Source organism: Triturus cristatus, chromosome 4_2, assembly GCF_964204655.1.
Source record: "Triturus cristatus chromosome 4_2, aTriCri1.1, whole genome shotgun sequence".
NCBI lineage: Eukaryota > Metazoa > Chordata > Amphibia > Caudata > Salamandridae > Triturus > Triturus cristatus.
In genome coordinates this window covers 325,862,126-325,877,168 of record NC_140586.1, presented here as the reverse complement: position 1 = coordinate 325,877,168, position 15,043 = coordinate 325,862,126, and the positions used below count along the sequence as shown (strand labels likewise).

Genomic DNA, 15,043 nt, shown 5'->3' with positions numbered 1-15,043 from the left:
CTTGGCCACAAGGGAGATTCTTCAGCCTTCTTCCGTAGTCGAATGTCGAAGGTCCAGAGTTTCTGTTCAAGTTGCAGTGTTTCAGGATAATCCAAAGTCCTAGGGACTCAGCTCCCACTCTTATACTAATCTGGGGGGCTGGGTTACCTGCTAGGTCCCTCCTATGGGTGGGACCAGGGAGGGGGGTGGTTACACCCCCTTCCCTTTGTCCAGTTTTGCACCAGGACTGGGGCTGGAGTGCCCCAGCACCGGTTTGAACTTGACTATGCATGGGACACCTTGTGTGCCCCAGGCAGTGTCTCGTTTCTTTCATCCCTCCCTGCCCCAATACACTAAGTCCTGTCTAGGGTGGTGCTAGCACCTCCCAAGGCAGGAAACCTATTGTCCAAGCCTCCCTCGCTGCAAGGACTCCCAGCAGCAGGAGGTCAGACTTGTGTCTGTGGCAGCAGCATCCATTTTGTGATGCTGGGGCTCTGGTTAACTTTAACCGGGTAGTTGGTCTTCAACATGTCTTCTCCCTCTAGAAGGGGGGAATACTATCCTCATCCCCAGAAATGGGATGGGGGTATTATTCCAAAGTGTTAGACACCTTACACGACATGTTTTGATAAAGCCAAACCATAGTTACCATAACCGCGAGGATTATAAGGCACTTTAAGAGTATATGGTAGGCGATATCATAGAACAGCTATAAGGACATGGTTCCGAAAGCTGCAGACAGGCTCAGCTCATGCTAGACCACCATCTCACATGTTACCAAGCACTCTGCCTTCAGGATTGTTAAGGCCTGCCATAGGAGTGACTGAAACGTACCCATGTGTCTATATATAAGGCAGGCATAGGGATACTATACCTAAGCAAGAGGTGATCACACAACCTTGCCCCAGCTGAGTGATCAGCCAGTTGTGTCATGACGGGAGGCCAGCCAGGGGTGGCATAATACATGCTGCAGCCCCTGGTAGGCCTAGGGTACACCCATGCCCTGGGTACCTAAGGTACACTGTACAGGGCCCTATAGGGTGATCCTTACCAATTGGGTTATGTACCTAAAGTACATAGTGTGAATTTAGAGAGAGAACAGCTGGGCTGTGGGTCTGATTAGCAGGCCCACAGCCACATCTAAGTCGAAAACCAGTGAAGCAAAAGCAAAAAGTGAGGGTGACCATAGGAAGCAGACCCTACTCTCCTACACCCGAGGCCGGCACTACACCCCTCAACGATAACCGTGTTTGCATATGGCCAGGATGCTCCTTTGAAAATACGCGGACGGTTCCGGACGGTCCTCTCCCACGGCACGCAGTGGGTCACCACCAACGTCTACGTCACAGAAGATGGCCAGGGGATGCTGCTAGGGTGCCGAGCGGCCGAGGACCTGGGAGTTGACATTTGCCTTTGGGGTGCACCAGGAGTCCCTGCAGCACCTCCTGGCCGAATTTGCGGAAGTGTTCCAGGGGATTGGGAGGTTCAGAGGAAAAGAAATTCACCTCCACATTGACCCAACGGTCCAGCCTGTCGCCCTACGACACCGGCGAATAGCATTCCACCTGAGGTCCCTGGTGGAGGAGGAGCTCAAGAAGCTGGAGGCAGCAGGAATAATTGAAAAAGTGTCAGGTCCCACACCGTGGGTGTCCCTGATCGTCATCGCCCGGAAGCCCAAACAGCCGGGCGCGGTGAGAATCTGTGTCGACATGAGACTTCCCAACTGGTGCTAGACGAGGCCTCCCGCAACATCACCACGTTTTCTACACATGTGGGGCTCCGGAGGCACACCAGGTTAAGTTTTGGAGTATCCAGCGCCGCAGAGGTATTCCTAAATGTGATACAGGAGTTGATTGCAGGCATCCCAGGTGTCATCAGTGTCAGCGATGACATCATAATACACGCTAAAACCATCCAAGAACACAATGAGCGATTTCTTCAAGTGCTACGCCGGTTGCGGGATGCAGGCCTCACCCTTCACCGAGAAAAATGCGAGTTCTTATGCCAAAAGCTGCAATTCTTCGGCTATACATTCTCCACGGCAGGGGTCAACCCGGACCCTGAAATAGTTCAGGACATTAAAGAGTCTGCCGCTCCCACCAACGTCACGGAAGTCCGCAGCTTCCTTGGGATGGTGAATTACTGCGGGAGATTCATCCAAGACTTGGCTAACCTGACGTCACCTCTGAGGGAACCGACCAAGGAATCCACCACCTGGAAGTGGGGCTGTGAACAAGCCCAGGCCTTCGAGAAAATCAAGGAGGCTCTCTCCGAAGCCACCACCCTGGCGTTCTTTGACCCCACGAAACTGACACTAGTCGCAGTGGATGCTGGTCCGGTCAGATTAGGAGCAGTCCTCCTGCAAAGAAGGAACCCTCAGGAAGAGTGGACCCCGTGGCATTCGCCAGCAGATCCCTCACGAAACTGAACAAAGATACTCACAAATAGAAAAGGAAGCCATCACTATCCACTGGGGGTGCCACCACTTCCATTTGTACTTGTATGGGAAACCTTTCGTAGTAGCAACAGACCACAAGCCGCTGGTTGCACTCTTTTCAGGAACCTCGACCAAGCCGCCGCCACAGATTGAAAAGTGGATGCTGCAAATCCAGAGCTATAACTGTAAAGTAGAGTATCAGCCAGGGTCTAAGAATCCAGCCGACTACCTGTCCCGCCATCCTCGGAAGGCCACGGCCCAGGAAATGGAGGATGCCGCAGACACTGAAGAATACGTCAGGTGTGTCACCGCTCGATCATGCCCCATACCCATCTCCATGAAAAGCTTACGGGATGTAACGAGCCAAGATTAGTGTCTGCAGCGCGCCAAGGTAGCCATCCGGAACAGTAGCTGGCACAGAGCTAAGGAGGAGTGGAAAAGTCTAACAGCCACGGCACAACGAGTGATGGACAGTTTACACCATGTCCGAGACGAGCTCACCGAAGATGATACAGGGTGCCTGTTGAGAGGACATAGGTTAGTAATCCTGACATCTCTAACCCAAAGGGTGGTGGACCATGCCCATGTAGGACATCAGGGCATGGTCAAGACGAAGTCGCAGCTTCGCACCAAGGTGTGGTTCCCACTAATGGACGACCTCGTAGAGGCTACTGTCCGGGCCTGCCCAGCGTGCCAGGTCACAGGGGAGGTGCCCCGACCTGTCCCTGTCATCGTAGAACCCCGGCCGAGAGTCCCATGATCCCGAGTGAGCGTAGACTTTGGCAGTCTTCCAGATGGGCGCCATACCCTGATAGCTATCGATGACCACTCTAAATATCCCGAAGTTGAGATACTGTCAGCACTCAGCGCTACTGAAGTCATACCAAAGCTTGAGAAAATCATGGCTGCCCATGGACTCATGCAAGAGATAAGAACTGACAATGGATCCCCTTTCCAAAGTCAAGAATTTGCCTCATACCTGCAAGCGCTAGGTATCCACCATCGCAGGATCACCCCACGATGGCCTCAGGCGAATGGGGAAGCTGAAAGATTCATGCGAACACTTAACAAAGTAATACGCATTGCACATGACAAGGCTCAGTCCGTAGAGTTGGCTATATTCACCTTTCTCCGGAGTTATCACCAGACACCCTACACGACCACTGGTGTGGCTCCTGCGCATCTACTAATGGGACGGGTAGTCACTGACACTATCCCTCATCACTCCCGAGTGGCAACCGGAAACTCCCGAGGACAGTCTCACTGATGCCCGGTGACGGGAAGCACATGCTCATGTCAGTCGCCGGCGGAGGGCCGCCACACCACAAATCCGCCGAGGGGATGTTGTACTGCTCAAGAACCGAGTTTACGGAAGCAAATTTCGTCTGAGTTCCGAAAAGGAACCATGGACGGTGGTGTCCGTCAGAGGAACTTGCGTCATTGCCACTCGCGGGAGAGAGAGAATAGCCAGAAATGTGTCGCACTTTAAGAAATATTACCCGCAGAGATCGGAAACGTTCCCCAACCAGGTGGAGGACAACCTCAACACGAGATGAGTGGAAGACATCAGGACTGGCGGTGGAGAGACGGACCCGGCCATGGAGGACAGTGGAGAATCCGAGACCCCACGGTCATCTCCGCGGAGAGGGCCATCCAGTGCAGCGATGAGCCCTGGACTCCAGCCTCAAGAGACTTTGACTCCCGTCGAGGTGCTGGATGGAGACAACGGAGATTCACAAAGCCGGGGTATATCGCAGTACAGCCTGAGGAGCAATCCGGAGCCCTCCTGTCGTTTAAAGGACTACCTCACGTAAGAATGTTCAGTTTTTTGTTATTTGGAGTGTTGGAATTTCCTGCTAATGGTGGACGCTGGGCGGGGAGTCCAATGTGAGGAATTTTGCAGCTATGTTTGTTTTTCATGTTTGTTGGGGAGGAATGTAATGTCGTGACCATGACGCGATACGCCTTGAGCGTACGCATCAAGTCACGTGGCTACTGTTAATAAAAGACGGTCTCGCACGTACGTACGCCACTAGGGCTACAACGACGGACCTCACACAACGTTACCTGGTCTCCTGGTCTTCATATGAGCCTGGGCCTCTAGTCGCGACTTCCCGGCGGTCGCTATCCCGCAGAGCCACTTGCGGGAGCCGGAGAACACTACAGTTAGCTAATACTGTAATCACAGGAGCACGGGACGCCAGACTTGCCGCTTATTGTTTTCACTCGGGGTGTGGGTCAGGAGCCCCGGGAACCCGCCCACCCCCTCATAACAACTCCTGAGCGAAGGAACAGGTGGGAGTGATTAATAGTTTGCCACACAAAGTACTTTAACCCAACCAGTAGGCAAAGGAGCTGGCTCCGGGGCTGCCGAAGGAGACCGGTGGCGAGACCACGTGGCTGCTGGCGGCATAGCTGAAGGAGGCATACGAGATCGGTTCATCATCATCAGCAGTGACTGTGGGGGCTTGGTGATGACTAATACACAGTCAGCAGCAGACCGCGAAGTCTAGGGGAGCTGGTGATCACTGGCAGGAGGGAAGATCGCGGACCACCCTGGGTGCGGCCTCCTGCACATTTCAACTATTCTGTGCATCGGTATAAGATCTCTGTAATGTAAAGTGCTCCAACACCCTCAATTGGGATGAGTTGCACTATAAATGAAATTAAATAAAGAAATATACATTAATAGGTGTGTGTGTGTATTGGGATTTATAAAGCGCGCGGCTACCCAACAGGTGCCTCCCGATGCTGGACAAGGCGGCAAGCAGAGCCACAAGTCTGCTAAATGACAACCCCAAGACGGAGAATCAGGCTTGGTAACTGAATAACAAGGTCTTCGGGTTCTTGTGGAAGGTGAGCAAAAAGTGACAGTTCCTGAGCTCAACTGGAAGAGAGTTCCCGAGATTAGGGCCCTGGTAAGAAAACAAGCGGCCTTTCATTCGAGCAAGACGAAACCTGGGTACTGTAAATAGTGAGAGGCTGGATGATCTCAACTGTCGGATGGGCACATAGGGTTTCACCAGGCCTTTGATGTAAGAAGGGGCCAAGTTTTGCCCGGAACATATAACATAAGGCCTTGAATTCAACCAGAGCCAGTGAGACTAAAGAGTATCTAGGCATTCGAAAAAGAAGGCGAGCGGACGCATTCTGGATGATCTGCAAACGATGGATCGAGGATTTGTCTGCGCCCAGGTATAAAACATTGCCAAAGTTCAGTCTGGATGTCACCAAAGCCTGCATCACTATTCTCTGGGAGGCTGGTGGAATCAGCCAGAGGATCTTTTTAAGCCATTTGAGAACAGAGAAACGGGTGGCCGTGACCCTAGGCACCTGAGGCTTGATGGAATGGTTGTTATTGATGATGAAACCAAGATTCTTAACCTTAGCTACCGGAGCTATGTATATACTTATTAGTTTAATTACTCAAACAGGCAAATACATCTGACATACTTACTGTGCATGCATATCTCTTACAAATGGGGCTGTAAGATTCAGAAACCTCCCTTTAATTCATAGTTCAACTCTTAAGCACTTGTGAAGTGTCAACAATCTAAGTGCCGTTGTTTGCTTTCATGGCACCATCACCAAGATTTTAAGCTCTAGCTAGACACTTGCCAGAATGAGATTCATGCAAAAAGGAGGGCTGATGGCCTTTTACGTAAGGCATTTGGGTTGGACCCAGCTCAAAGTGAAAAGAAGAAACCTCCATCACCCACAGTAGGTTGCTGCTCTGAACACAAAGCTGGCAAAGTGTGGGCTCTGCTGAATATCTACCAGTGCAGGCAAAATACACGGGGACAAATTAGTGTTTCATAGGTGCCAGCCCTGAACCAGTGCAATAATAGCTGCCACTTCTGGGATCTGGCTGGATCCCCTTTATTTCTGGTGAAAGCTCTCTGTAATAAACCTTCAACTTATTTATTGTAATATGCCACCATCATCTTCTTAGGAAAGATCTTTCTCCAGACAGGTGCTAGTCACATTTATTGGATGTTGCAGTTCACAGAAAAAGCACAAGTTTTATTGTTCCCCTCAAAGCCTCTTCCCTCTCGCCCTTGGAGTCACCTGACCACCCAAAGTCCCAGTAGGTAAAGGACTTCATGCTAAGAGACAAATCGATACTGCTAGGTGAGCAGTAGCTCTTTGTTCAATGCCTTGTCCTGCAGATACAACAAATATTTACAAACATTTGCCTGTCACGAATGAAGTAATTAGAATGCTTACTTCCTTCTTCGTATTTACTTCTGTATGCTCTGTAAACAATATTTTCAGTGTAGGTATCAAGCTGAGGATAAAAGTGGTAGTGTGGAAAAATGTTGTATCGAGCAGTTGCCTCTCGGTTTTCTTCTTTATATCTAAAGGCAAGTACCTCTTTCCTCGATTTATCTAGGCAATGCAAGCACTTTTGGCAACCCTAGAAGCAACCTGATGGTAATTGGGAACGCAGATTAACTCGAAGCAAAACTAACAAGTATTGATTCTAAGCTAAGTGTCCTATGCATGACCTAAAGTGTACAATGCGGCAACTAGGATCAAAGTGAAGACATAGTGGAATTGCTACTATCAATATTTGACATGAACCAAATAACCCCCTCACACTTATTTTTAAGATTCACACTCTTACGTAAAAAGCAAAAAACTAATAAAAAAGGGTGTGTTTGTATACATATACTTTGATATGCATTTCTACCCTGTTCTCTGTTTTCTTTCCAAAGCTTTTTTGGGGTGAGTGATAGGCTTTGAAAACCTAATTGTGAGTGCCAAAATGCAAATAACTATTAATCGCCTGAGCTGGTGTAAACATTAAAATATGATGGCTTACCCTTGGCATTTTACTCCAATATCTTGTGATTCTTTTTCTTCCAGAAAAATGAAGAAACACACTCTACTTCTAGTTCACCTTCTGATGATCAAAGGCGTCAAAGGTAAGGCTATCTTTACTGTTTTAGTTATAGAGGTGACTCCCATCTGTCTGGTGCCGGCAAACTCCTCTAGGATGTAACTTCTATGCCTTAGTCTAGTGATCTTGCTTTCCATACCTGACATGTCATTCTTGGGCTAGAAATTACACGGGGCAGTGAGGTTGGTTGGTATGGTATTAGAACTGACTGTGATATCTACTCATTTTCTAAAAGAGAGCTGGTAGGGGTTTGATCGCAGATTTGCTTTAGCTTTGTGGGGCTTTTTTTTTTTTTTATTTACTGAAAAGTTATAGAAAACATACAAACTGGCTGGTCTCTACTGCTCTTCAGCTTTCATACGATTACAATTTCGATCACAAATGCTATAACACGATGTAAACCAAAGACTATAGCAATATTCATCAGGGCAAGTAGCCTAATGACCAACATTTTAAGTTTTATAATAGTGATGTTGACATTATAATGCAGTAAACAGCCAAAACCTCATTAGAAGGCAGCTATACATAAGCAACATTTTGAAATTGGGAGTCGTGACCATTATGACATCTGTAGATCACTTCTGAGATCATGTGTGACATTATCGCCCTGAAAGTACACATTACACATCCATCAATCACCATCGCAGACATACCTTCTGTCTCCCCTGTCTCATTGCCAATTAGGTAAGTTGGTATGGACCCCAGTGGTTCATGGGATGACTGTGGGGCAAGAGTAGTTCGCTGAGCACATCCGATTGCGTGTTGCAGTAAACCATATCTCTGTGCCATTCCTTAAGTGTTGAGACAGGACCTTAAGCCCATCGCATTGCCACCCAGCATCCAACCAGGAGTAGGCCAATGGCAACCAAGCGCCAAACTTCCTTGTCAACTTCCCTGCCATAACCCAGCAACGCCAGCATCGGTTTGAACTCTAATGATGATCCAGTGATGGCCTCCAACTCACGAAAAACCATACGCCAGAACTCATGCACTCCAGGACAAAACCATGCAAGATTTGCAAATCCAGCCTCCCTTTCCCCACACCGCTGGCATTCCGCAGTCACATAGGCCATATCGGTAAAGTCGTTCTGGTGTGTTATAGACTTGGTTAATATACTTAAAGTATATCAGTCTGTCTTCCATTCAGTGAGACAGTCTTGACTATGGTACAGCAATATTGCCAATAATGGTCCTGCCTAGATCTCTTTGCCAAACAATTCACGCCTTTGTCAGCCCAGGTCTACATGCTGCTTGTGCAAATGCATACAATTTTGCTATCAATCAGGTGGGGACATCCACCTGCAGTAGGAAACACAATGCTGTCCTGTCCGGAGGTTCAAACATGTCGTCACCCAGTAAGCCATGTTTTGTATGTCTAACCATATGATAATGAAACGAGTAGAGCTGATGGTGCGCTCGTCCTCTCCTGAACTACTTCCCACCCGCACACCTCGCCATCCTTAAAAAGGTCTCTCATAGTGTGAATCCCTAGTGTGTGTGAGGCTCAAGTCACACCTTCTTTCTGACCCATCGGAAAGCAGGAACACCAGTCTAATGGAATGTGCCGCGAGTATAAGAGGGAGACAGCTTCTCTCTCCAGGAGACTCCGCCAGGCCTGTACTGTGACATTCATGGAGTCAAAAACACTATTGCATCATGTCGGGTTTTAAAACAGTGTCTTAGTAAGTGTATGAGGCTCTACAGCATCTTTCTCGATGTGTAAATGTGTCAAATCACGTGGGCCATGGATCCAGTTGGGTGCAAACATACTCTGTGCTGCTTTATAGTCCAGATCTGGCGCGTTTAGACCACTAATGTCATATGGCAAGGTGAGTACTTCCCACCGCACTCTCATTTGTTTCCCCGCCTAAGGCAGCCTTATCACAAGGAACGTAAATTATCGAACACTGATCGTGGCAAAAGCATCAGGATGTTTTGAAACAGGAATGGCAGTTTAATCCAGCGCTCCACCTCCTCCACTAATTTTTGGGTTGCCTTCCCATAATTGTCAAGAAGTACTACCGCTGGGTTAGTGTGGATCTGTATCCCCAGGTAACGCACCAAATCCGTCATCCGCTGTAAGGGATATTCCAACATTATTGGTGTCGTGGTGGGGGCAAGAGGAAAAATTATAGATTTATCTCAGTGTACACGAAGGCCTGAGAAACCTCCGAACCACACTTACCCTCTACATATAGGTGTAAGATTGTACTTCGGTTTGCGGATATATAACATTGTATCATCAGCATATGCTGAAATTATGAGATCGTAACCTGAAAATCACAATCCTCTATGATCATGATACTCATGAAGCGCACATGCCGATACCGTCTACGTGGATCCGGGCTGTGAGTGGGGCATCTAACACTAATTAGTCGTAGAAACACCTCCCCCACGGCAATGCGACAGACAACCAACATAAACCCCGATTCGACATTCGAATGCCTTTTCGGCATCTAGAAAAACAGCAGCGGCCCTAATCTCCAGGTCAACACGTTGGATAGAGCCAAACAGTGTTCCAAGGTTGTATGCTATACTACGACCTGGGACAAAACAAGCTTGCTCTGGGGAACCACTTCAGGTAATATTGGTGCTTGTCTATTGTACAATAACTTGGCATATAGCTTTGTATCCACATTTAATAGTGACAAAGGCCTATATGAGGAACAAAGGTTAGATTGTTTACCAGGTTTCAGTAGAGTAACTATTAGTGCCTCCCACATCGAATGGGGCATAACTCCCGTCTTCACCATTTCCTCATACAGTTCGACCAAATGTGATATTAGCAAATCTTAGTAAGTCTTATAAATGGCCACCGTAAGGCCGTTTGTGCCCGGCGGCTTCCCTGACTGCATACTTTTGAGTGCAGCACAAGCTTAGTGGGGCTTTTAATAGTCGATAGTTAAAACTTCAAAGTGTTTAGCCACAGGACTAGTCAAATAGTTTTTCAGTGATAGATGCTTGCAATTAGCTATTAGATGTTGTGGCATTTGCATGACGTTGTTCTAGCAAGGGGCCAAAGCTTAAAGAAGGCTCATCTGTATGTGTTATAGGTAGATGTAAGTATGAAAGAAAGGGCCTAAATCCAAGCACTGATGTGGTCTCATCTTAACAAGAGATAGTTATCTAAATCAGAATGTTATGTATGAAATGGCTGAATATATAAAATACATAAACATTGTAGATGGCAAACAAGTAATTTAAAAAAGATTATGATTAACAAAGGACTCCAAGATGCCTTGGCACCCGCAATAAAGCTGTAACCCATTAGGGCGGCAGTAGTCGGGAAATAGCAGACAAGAGAAGCTGTGGCCTTATCCTGCAAAGGAATGGCATTCCCTGGGAGAAGGTGCATATTTAGAACCTGTTTAGCCATTCATCCAATGCCTTGTCTAAGTCATCAAAGTCCAAACCCCTTTTTGTTCACAATCCAGAATGGGCTAAAGAAGACAAATGACTATATTGTAATGTGCGTGCTAATTTTTATCAATTCACAATTATGTTAATTCATTAAAGTACTCTTCTAAAATATCTCTCATACTACTCCTTATTGTAGAATCAGGGAACCCCTCAAATACTTGTGCCTTAGCAAGTACAGCTCTGTTAAATCTACATTGCAGTGTAAGGTTATAACCAGGTCTTCATCAATGTACAAAAAACAGTGTCTGCCTAGGCCCCTCATATGACCACCTGCTAACATAACTCAGCCCTATTTTGCTTCAGCCTTTAACATGCATGTTTGTTTGAAATAGCTAAACATGAAATAACTTGGGGATGACCTGGAAGGCTGAAAAATATCTAAAATTTGTATCTTCTGAAAGATTAGTCTTGATCTCTCTGCTATTACGAAATGCTGAGCTGAGAAGTAGCAAGACCTATGCACTGCCTTCAAGCGATCTGCAGACATAATGATGTCATACCATTAGTGGGATAACTTTGTGTAGGTGGTGTGCAGGTATGCCAGAGTTCCTGTGGGGTAGTACTTTTAAATTTTTTATCATTTACAGGTAAGTCAATAATCAGAAATACTTTTCAGATACTCTGCAGATTACAATACACATTACTTCTTGGATTACTTTTCAAGTTACTTTTGCTAATCAGTGTGATATGCCTAGATATCACATTGAGACATCTCATAGACAAAAGGTAAGTAATTCAAGTTTTTCACATATGCAGTTTTTCAAGTTTTCATGCAAACCAACTCCACGCTTAAAGGAATTTTCAAAGAAAAGCAGTCAATTCAAACCTGTGGGAGGTAATGAAGTCATTGGTTTGCAGGTAAGTACTTTGTTGTGGGAGTTGGGTTTCTGGGGTTAGCACCAAGGTTCCCCCAAGGTCTTGGATGCACTCTCAGAACACCCTCAGCGGCACTAGGGCGGGCGGGTGCTGAGTGCTGAGGCCCAGTGTTATCCTATGGGGGATAGGTGGCTGCTCACGAACAGGCCACAAGGTTCATGGCAAAGGAGGATCCGGTTTAGCACCCAAAGTGCACCCGCAGCGGCACAGGGGCGGCTGGGTGCAGGGTGCTCTTTTGGCGTTGGCTGCCCTGTTGATTTCAATGGGGATTCTCCGGTTGAAACAAACACTGCAGGCTCGAGGACGAAGATCTTCTGGAGGCGACCACCGGTTTGAGAGGTAAGTTGGGATGCCTGTGGACGCTGTCGGTTGGGCCACCCAAGGCCTTGGGACATCGGGTGCAGGGGTGTCTTTAGGCGTCGGGTTTTCCTTACCGGCTCCAATCGTGGGGATCCTCCAGAAAGGGGCTGCAGGCGTTGATTGGAGATTCGAGGCAGGTCAGAGATCACCAGATCTCAAGTCAGGATCGCCTGGGAGACCTCCTCGTGGTGTTGGGCCACTCAAACTAGGGCCGTTGGTGTCTGGTGCAGAGTGGTGAGGGCTTGCGGATTTGGCCAGAACCAGAGTCTGTGGGTGAACAAATCCGGTAATCATGGGAGACAAAGTTTTGGTTTGGGAGGCAGGGCAGATCCTCCGGCTTCTTGGGACTGCTGGCTTCAAAACACACTGGGATTTCTCTAGAGCAGGTTCGAGGTTGGGACAGGCCGGTAGGGCTGGGGCCAAGTCAGTGGGTGTCCTCCTCAGTGTCCTCCTCATCTTAGTTCAGCACGGCTTCTTCTTCTCTCTTCTTGTCGGATCTTGTCTGAGGAGGCAAAGTTCGGGGTTGCCCCTAAATAATAGATTTTTTTGGGCGTTACAGTTAGGTAAAGGTCGGGGCCAATGGGTCCCTTCCTTGGGGTGGTTACAGCCCCTACTAAGCCACCCTCCAGTGGGAGCGGGACATATGCCTCACTCTGGTTGGCTGGGTCCCCCTATCTGCAAGATGGCAGGGACTGAGAGTTGTGCTTCACCTCGACTCCCACACCTGAGGGGTGGAGTTGGCAAAGGTGGGCACACCTCTCCTCCTAACCTGGTTTTCCTGCCGATTCTCCCGCCCAAAGTGGGGATCAGAACCATTGGGGGCCAGTTGCTGGGAGAAGAAAATGGCTGGGGTAGCTCACAAAGGGGGTAAGCCTTTGAAGCTTCCCTTTCGTAGACCGTGACCATCCTGGGGGAGGAGGCTCGGCACCTCATCCCAGGATATGCATTGTTTCAAGACCCCGAGAGCATCAGGCTCTCCTGCCAGGGGTCTAAAAACATGTCTGGCGATGCAGCTGGTGAGCAGGCACTCAGCCAAGACACTAGAGTTAGGTCGTTTTTCAGGGGGCATCTCCAAGATGCCCTCTGAGTGCATTTTTCATTAAATCCCACACTGGCATCAGTGTGGGTTTAATGTGCTGAGAGGTTTGATACCAAACTTCCCAGTTTTCAGTAATGCCATCATGGTGCTTTTGAGTTCGAAGTGACAAACTCCCAGCACAATATACTCTTAATGGCATTACTGCACTTACAATGTCTAAGAATTGGCTTAGATACGTAGGGGTACAAGGCTCATGCACCTGTACCCTCACCACTAGTATAGTGCACCCAGCTAGAGGGGTGGCTTATCTATGCCAGGGCAGTGGCTTGTAGGCATGGCACACAGGGATGTGTGCCATGACGACTCTTCACTTTGTTCTACACCAAAACACGCAGCCTGAAAGGGCAGTGTGTGTGTGTGTGTGTGTGCTAAAGGTACAGGGCCTCTAAGGGTGGTGGCACAAAAAGTGCTGCAGCACTTAGAGGCCTTTCCTGGCCACAGTGCCCTTGATACCCATGGTACCAGTTACAAGGGACTTACATGTGGCCAAAGAGTGCCAATTGGGTTTTGCATCAGTACAGTTTAGGGAAAGAACATGGGCCCTGAGTACCTAGTTGGCAGGAATCCAGGGCACACTCAAAGTACATCAACAGTTTGGCAAAAAGTGGGGGCAACCATGCAAAAAGGGGGCCTTCCCAACAGGTCGCTGAAAAGTCAGTGATACGTAAAGCAAGTTGAAATAGAGGTGGGGATGTGTGCTTTCCAAGCAAGTAATTTCTCAATTATTTTCTTCTAGCCTTATTCTTCTTATTTTGTTTTATGGCCAGATAACCCCAATCTTGATTTACTAAAACAGATTTTAAATATGGTCCATCCATGAGGTTTCCTTATTTTGATAATCTGAGCCTCCTAGGAAGTCATGACAAAGATGACCGATGGAAGCCAAGAGAAAGAAAGCATTGGTATGAACATGAATGCAGAAATGTTATTCACTCTTATTAGCGAATCTGAAGGCAAATGGTTTAGCAGGCTTAACGTTCTAGGATGGCCTGCAAAGAATTGCGTCTCTGGTTTGGTTTACGTTTGGAGGGATGTGACACAGTTCTTATGGAGCACGGTAGCAGAGGCTTCTGGAAGTTTTTGACCTATTGGAGTTCCCATACTTTTTCTAATCCTTGCATGCTCTAAATGAGCTCCAAGGACAACATTTTCCACCTAATCTAGGGTTGCTAGAGAAGCTTCATCCCATTTCCTTGTATGAGGCTTTTGCTGCTCCGCTTTCTTCAAAGTAATGAAACGCCTCATGGCCAGACATCGTACCAGCAGACTCCGCTGTGTGGGCGCACTGTGTTTGAATTTCAAACGCTATCCTTGTCGCAGAATAAATACTCTTTTCCTAAAGGACTGCGATGATAGTACCAATGCACAAGAAAGGATTAGTAGCTGACCTGAAAAAAATTGCCTCTCAGTTTCCTTATTGGATGTTATTGAGAAAATGGCAGAGTAACTTTTTGAAACTTCAAGGCTGGTTGTCATCACATAAAACTTTGAGTGAGGATCAAGCAGGATTTAAGAATGGCCTTAGCACCACTTATCAAGGCTTCATGCTTTAACTAGGAATAGTGAAGTATTTCCACTCTAGGATGGCACCACTGTTTTTGAGTTTAAAAAGTGTCTCTGGTAATTTGGACTGAAGAAAGTTATTTGAATCTGTGTAAGTAAAGCTCTGTAATGTTGACACCAAGCTAAACCTAGGTGTAGCCCAGTAGGGCCTTTGACAGGGCACTTAGAAGGCAGTTGTCTCATCGGCACTCTTGTTTTTTGATATATAAACATACTGCTCCTCTCTGCTACAGGCCTGACTATGGATGTTCCCCTTTGTTATAGGAATGCTTATGCTAATACTTCTCTGTGCAGAAAAGGGTGTCATACATACTCGCACAGGGGGGCTTAAACTAATTCAGTTTATAGGATAATCTGGTGATGGAAGCGGATAAGTGTCAAATATTGTTAATGAAAACTCCCCAAA

At 47.4% G+C, this 15,043-nt stretch overlaps 1 protein-coding gene across 5 annotated transcripts in view; it reads left to right on the top strand.

Annotated features, from left to right (window-relative positions):
- SWT1 (SWT1 RNA endoribonuclease homolog) overlaps positions 1 to 15,043 on the top strand; it is a 976,200-nt gene that overhangs the window by 189,050 nt on the left and 772,107 nt on the right. For all 5 annotated transcript variants that reach the window (XM_085601694.1, XM_085601692.1, XM_085601689.1 and 2 more), the window contains one exon: positions 7,286 to 7,344. In XM_085601694.1, coding sequence (XP_085457820.1) covers positions 7,286 to 7,344 — 59 coding nt within the window. The remainder of the gene's footprint in view (positions 1 to 7,285; positions 7,345 to 15,043) is intronic.